Below are 6,000 nucleotides of genomic sequence, written 5' to 3' on the forward strand. Positions count from 1 at the left end.
TTGGGCCTAACACCGGAACACCACGCATACACACTCATTCTGGGCCATTCATTCGCGCAGTGTCAATAAACCACAACATCCAGTTATGACGTCATCTTCGTGCGGCCTCCCGGAAGTGCGCGCTGGAGCCAGAATGGCGCAGAAGTGGAGCGGCGGCTGCAGCTCAGGTGTCGTTTGATGACAAATTCACCGAAAATCACCGGAAACCGGAGACCGGAGCGCGAGGTGGACGGGGAACCCGCGGAGGACACGCGCCGCCGTCGGGGACGCACACACGCGCAGTGAGTGTCCGCTACGCTTTGCGAGCCCCGCGGCTAGCATGCTAACGTGTTGAGTCACGAGGGTCCAAGTCCGCGAGCAGCCTCGTCGCGAGCTTCGGAGCACCCCAGGCCCGCCCGCAGGAGCCCTCCCGGCGGCCACGCTGCCGCCTACCGCGGGCGGAGAAATTCAGAGGACCGCTAGCCTGTTAGCCTGTTAGCACTGCTCTTCCTATGTTAGCATGCTAACAGAGAAGCTAGCCGTCCGCTCAGGGGAGCCGGGGTCCACCTGACGTCATCAGTGTGTTTGTCTTTGTTGTGGGAGTTTAATCACGTGGTTCACCGCGTCGCTGTCGCCTGTGCTCCTCACCTGAGTTCACAGGTTGATTAGTTATTCCGCCACCAGGAGGGGCTGATCAGAGTGACGTCATCCGACGTAGCTGGACTCATCTCCACAAGGGGTGGGACAGAGGTCCAGGTAGCTCATTTGAGCATGCAGGTTATATAGCAATCAGAAGTTTGGTGGTTTGAGCCCTGGGTGTCAAAGTGCCTTTGAGCAAGACACTGAACCCTGAGTTACTCTTTAGGTGTGTGTGTGTGTGTGTGTGTGTGTGTGTGCTTTAAAGTGCTTTGAGCACTCCAGTAGTTGTATCAGACCTGTCCATTTACAGACAGCTGTTAGTCAAAGAGGCTACGCCCCCAATAATGCTGATTACCCAGGCATGTTTTCCACACCCTGTCAGGTGTTAAACATGGCAGTCTGTGGGACAGAGTCAGAGAGACTTTATTTATCCCCAAGGGACGATTAAGATACAGACAGAGGCCCAAATACAGTGGGCCTCTGTTGGGTCAGAGGGATCGCAGCAGAGGTTGCACACCTGCAGGCCAGGTGAGACTTGAGCAGCCTGAGCCTCTGTTTTTCAGACAAAGATCTAGGAGGCGGGGCTTAAGATCCTATTTAGGCAATTTTAACACAGATTACAGGTTTTATTATTACCTATCAGCTGACCTAGACTCTGTGGCCCAATCGGCTCTTCCACAAGCTGAATCACCATGGAAACAGATGCAGAACAGGTGATGTTTCCTCTGGTTTTTTACGTGCATGTTGTCAGTGTGCAGCCCAGCAGCTAAGACTGCATGTGATGCAGAACTCCTGCTGAGTCACAAACAGTGAACACATCTGTTCAACCAATCACATTAATTCCCTCTGATCTGATTTCACGTCTCCTTTATCAGGCTGTGGGACAGGAAGTGTTCATGTTTCCATGGAAACAGCTGTCACCTGTTTAGCTGTCACCTTAGAGACAAAGAGCAGCACTGAGCGCGCTCAGACACCAAATCCTTCACTGTAAATCAAATTTTATTCTCCCGCTCTGTGCCGAAGATTCTGCTGCTTCAGCTCTCAGATCATCATCATCATCATTGATCATGGCTTTGATTGGTGCAAGCAGCACTCACAGGGTCATTCTTTGAAGAGGAAGAGTCACATGATGTGCAGAATACCCGTTTCATGTGGGTGCACACTGAGCCTGAAGCAGAGAGCCCAGGTTATCAGAGAGTTAGCTCTGACTGAGGTTAGGTTTTGTTGATCTAGTTAACTCAAAGAAAGCCTGGAGATGTTGCACCACCTCCGTAGTCATGGCCCTCTTACAACAAGTCACCTGAACAGGTGTTCGGCCCTCTGTTAGACAGGTGGAGACTGCATTAAAGGTCGAAGCTCTGTCTGCACCCAGCTGTGTGTGTTTGTGTGTGTCAGCAGGTGATGGCGGAGCGGCGAGGCGAGTGTTTGTGGAAGAAACACGTGGCGGAGCAACTCAAGCTTAGAGACCGAGAGCAGAGACAGGCCTTCGAGGAGATCATCCTGCAGTGTGAGACACTCTTCCTTTAACCCTCTGTACTCCGTAGAATTCCCTGGAATGTTCCCGTTTCCAGAGGTTCAGATAGAAAGAAGTTATTTTAAAAGCTGCTGTAAGGCAGCAGCTGTAAGTTGGGTTGAAGTTAAAGATCACAAGTATCTGAGCTGTATATGAACATTTCTTCATCTTCCTCCTTAAGTCTGAACTGAAGTCAGAGCTCTGAGACACACAAACCTGCATGAACACACTCAGTTATTCCCGATAGATTAAACCCACATGACTGCGCCAAACAGCAGGAGCTGATCAGAAGCTTGAGTGTCCTAAAACTCACACGTCCACTCTGATGAAGAATGATCACGTTCTCAGTTCCACTCAGTTTGGTCACCAAGTGTCCGACAGCGTAAGCTCCACTGACAGCAGCTGACAGCAGTTAGAGGCCGTCGGCAGCACAGAGCAGCGTGCCCACAGAAGCGCTCGGCGACACATCGACTCATCGCAGTGAAGCCTTTCAGACCTCTGCTTCGTAGGTCGCCGTGGTGACGCCGCCTTGACATTAACACGGTGCTGACGCCCATGTTGGATTTAAACATGGCTGCAGCTCACACACCTGTACAGCTGACTGGAGCTGTCGTGGCGGCGCTCAGGAGGACTAACCCTGAGTGCAGCTGACAGAAGGAAGCTCCACCCACACACAGCGTAGCGTCCATGTTGTTTGAGTTGTCGTAGTTGTTGATGTATCGATGGGTTTTCAGATAACCGTCTCCTGGAGAAGGCGGACCTGCAGGCTGTCCTATCGGAGCGTTACCAGGCCGACAAATATGACGTTCAGAGAGGCCACGAGTCCAGGTGAGTGTACGGCGTGCTGGTGTGTGCTGTCACTCGTCGGCGTGTTGTCTAACGTGTCTCTGTGTCCCGTGGCAGTGTGGCGGACTCGAGTCGCAGCGACGCTCTGCAGCAGGAGATGGCTCAGATGAGGATTCGGCACCAGGAGGAGCTGACGGAGCTGCACAAGAAACGCGGCGAGGTGAGTGCTTGCCGGCGTGCCGCCAAGCCTGAGGCGTGTGTGCGGGGAGGCGGGGTTAGGGGGACGTACAGGTGAGAGTTACTGAGCTGTGATAGTGCACACGGTACGGGAAAAGCTGGAGTGTTTCCTGTGTGACACGCTCAGTTTGCTCCAGCTGTGACTGCTCGCAGCGCCGTGACGTCGTTTTGAACAGACAGTGGAAGGAGGGTTGTTTGCGTGTTTGCCGACGCGCTGCGGCCGCTCACGTGTTGGTGGTGGCTCTGCTTCACCCGCACACCGCTGGCCCACCCAAGACTGAAGCGCCTCTTTGTGCCACGCCCACTGCTTAAACCGGCGCCAGGTCTGTTTTCCTGAAGCTGAAGCAGGCGAGGATGACAGGACGTCAGTCGCAGGGACGTGCTCGCAGTTCTGATCATGTGAGGGAATTCATAACTAATCACATGATTCCTGACCATCACTAACAGGAAGTGATGTCACAGTGATAGTTGATACTTTCTGTCAGCTGACATCCTCTGACTCATGGAAACTCTGAGCTGCTGACATGTGACACACGAGGCTTTATAGCAGGAAGTGTGAATGTTTGACTTTCAGTTCTGCTGCAGCTCATCACAGAGAGCGAGCGCTGGTGGAGGCGGTCCTGTGCTGGAGAGCTCCACCTCTGAATGCTGAGTGCCGATGATGTCACAGCTCCAAACGGAGCGTAAAGCTGTTTCTGGCTCAGTTTTTGACCTTTGACCTCTGGTTTGGTTTAATGGTGCCACCTTCGGGCTGCAGAACCACATTGCATCCAACAGGAGGCTGCGTGTGTTCATCAGTACCTACGTCGACTGGTTTTCCATTACAGTTCAGTACGTCCTAATTTGCTGGTTGTTGTCATAACAATGCGTCCGAGCGAAATAATTAGTGTGCGTCACAAACGCTACAACAAAGGTCGACGGCGTTTCTCCAGACTGACCAGCGAATCGGTGACATGCAGTCTGATGACATCACATTTTAGTACCTGCTCTCACTTGGAGCCCCGTTCGTACAGGTACTACAGAAGTATCAGGTACTACAGAAGTATCTGGTACTACAGAAGTATCTGGTACTACAGAAGTATCAGGTACTACAGAAGTATCTGGTACTACAGAAGTATCTGGTACTACAGAAGGTACCACGTCTATGACCTAATGCAAAACCTTGAAAAGCAAAGACCAAGACAGACGCCCACCACTTTAATCACTCTAGATCTTGTTTTAACATCTGGCAGAGAAACTGAACATTTAAGTGTTTCCTGAAAACCCTCTGCTGCCTGATCATTTCCTGATAACATTTACAATAATTGATCACACAGCAGTGAATGCCAGGACCTGCGTAATGACTCAGTCTGCGTTCACATTTGATGTGAGGCCGTGTCCTGTTTTAACATCATATATGTAAAATTGTTGTCTGACCTGCGTCGTTCCAGCCGCTCAGAGTCCGTGGTTACCATGGTTACTGCATAAGCAGCTGTAACGTAAACAGCTGGCACAGCAGAAACCTACCAGCGACGTGAGTGTTTATGTTTGTCATTGCAAAAGAACTGTGTGAATGATTAACTGAAGTTAACTTGGGTATCTCAGATGACGGTAAACATAACACGACTGAAACACTAACATAAACAAATCAACCTCACTTATTTTAGTTTAGTAAACAGATTCTCTCAGTTGTAAATAAAACAGCGAAGTAAACGTGAGCAACAGACAGAACCTGAATTAAGTCCAGTGTTTAACACTGAGAGCTAAACCTCAGCTGAGGTTTCACAGCTGTGCCGGTGACATTGGCCTATAAAGTGCTCTGTAGGGAAACGAGCTCCAGGGAAAAAACGATATTTACTTAACTTAACGCAGAATTATGTGCCGACATTGCGTTATATCGAGCACCGGCTGCCCAGTTAAACTGTGACTATCACCACATGAGCTGTGTCCCAAAACCTCGGCTGCATCCTTCGGAGGACCCGGCCTTCGTGGTCTACGTGGGCGGGTCCTTCAAAGACCGAGAAGGCCGGAAGTGCGATACTGTGAAATGGGATGGTCGAGCCTTCAGATCTGCGTCACCGCTGTGTGGGTGGAGTTTAATAAACTCGCCGTCTGCTCCTTGCTGTCTAAAATATAACAGGACACTGGAGTAAATTCTCGACCGTCTCACACTTCTGTTTAATCAGTTTTCTGTTTGACGTTTAGTCAGCTGTGTAAAAACCAAGGAGGATTAATAAAGTTTAATTTTATCTAATCTAATAACTTTAATCTCAGCCAAACCGATTTACTCACGAACAAACAAAACACTGAAAAAAGCCCAACAGTAACATTTTTAGGTTGTCTAAGTGACTTATATATCACGTTTAACCTGAGTAGCGAAAGACGGCGGTGATCTGAAAATGATGTGCCGGGAGTTGTGCCGTTCTCGGCGGCTTCAGTGACCCTCGAGCCCCCGGTCAGCTATCGAGCTGGTGGGTAACAGACGTCTCCGAAAACGTCGAAGCACTTTTGCAAATATGTGATATCTTGATAAACGAGCAGATATTTGAGGTTCACACAGCTACTTTCTCGCCTGAAAATATGTTAAAAGTTTATTTTGTGACCCAGAAAGAATAATAAGAGTAATATTAGAGCTAACTAGCTGCCACCATTGTTGGAAACTGGTATTGGCTGGGCTGCGCTATGAATTCTGGGATATGTTGGGCCACAAAGGATGCAGCCTATGTTTTGGGACACAGCTATGGTGTTTCTTGAAATAGCGGCAGGTGTTAAACAGCTGGCAGGTGAGCAGGTATGCAGGTAAACTGAGGGCCTGTTGAGCTGATCGCGGATGTCAGCTCGTTCTTTATGTTACAGAAGCACAGAGA

The 6,000-nt window shown here is 50.0% G+C and overlaps 1 protein-coding gene and 1 long non-coding RNA gene across 6 annotated transcripts in view; both read left to right on the plus strand.

Annotated features, from left to right (window-relative positions):
* Window positions 1-80: 80 nt before the first annotated feature.
* The window catches only part of atg16l1 (ATG16 autophagy related 16-like 1 (S. cerevisiae)), a 13,957-nt gene continuing 8,037 nt past the window's right edge, over window positions 81-6,000 (plus strand). For 4 of the 5 annotated variants that reach the window (XM_085183805.1, XM_085183807.1, XM_085183808.1 and 1 more), the window contains exons 1-4: window positions 81-281; window positions 2,014-2,125; window positions 2,866-2,959; window positions 3,035-3,137. In XM_085183805.1, the coding sequence (XP_085039931.1) occupies window positions 2,020-2,125; window positions 2,866-2,959; window positions 3,035-3,137 (303 nt within the window). In that variant the 5' untranslated portion in view covers window positions 81-281; window positions 2,014-2,019. The remainder of the gene's footprint in view (window positions 282-2,013; window positions 2,126-2,865; window positions 2,960-3,034; window positions 3,138-6,000) is intronic. The other variant, XM_085183806.1, reaches the window with a different exon arrangement.
* Window positions 3,144-5,374, plus strand: LOC146502807 (uncharacterized). The gene is made up of 2 exons (XR_014877816.1): window positions 3,144-4,167; window positions 4,240-5,374. It is a non-coding gene; the product is annotated as an uncharacterized LOC146502807 (long non-coding RNA).

Source organism: Neolamprologus multifasciatus, chromosome 14 (assembly GCF_963576455.1).
Source record: "Neolamprologus multifasciatus chromosome 14, fNeoMul1.2, whole genome shotgun sequence".
NCBI classification, from domain to species: domain Eukaryota; kingdom Metazoa; phylum Chordata; class Actinopteri; order Cichliformes; family Cichlidae; genus Neolamprologus; species Neolamprologus multifasciatus.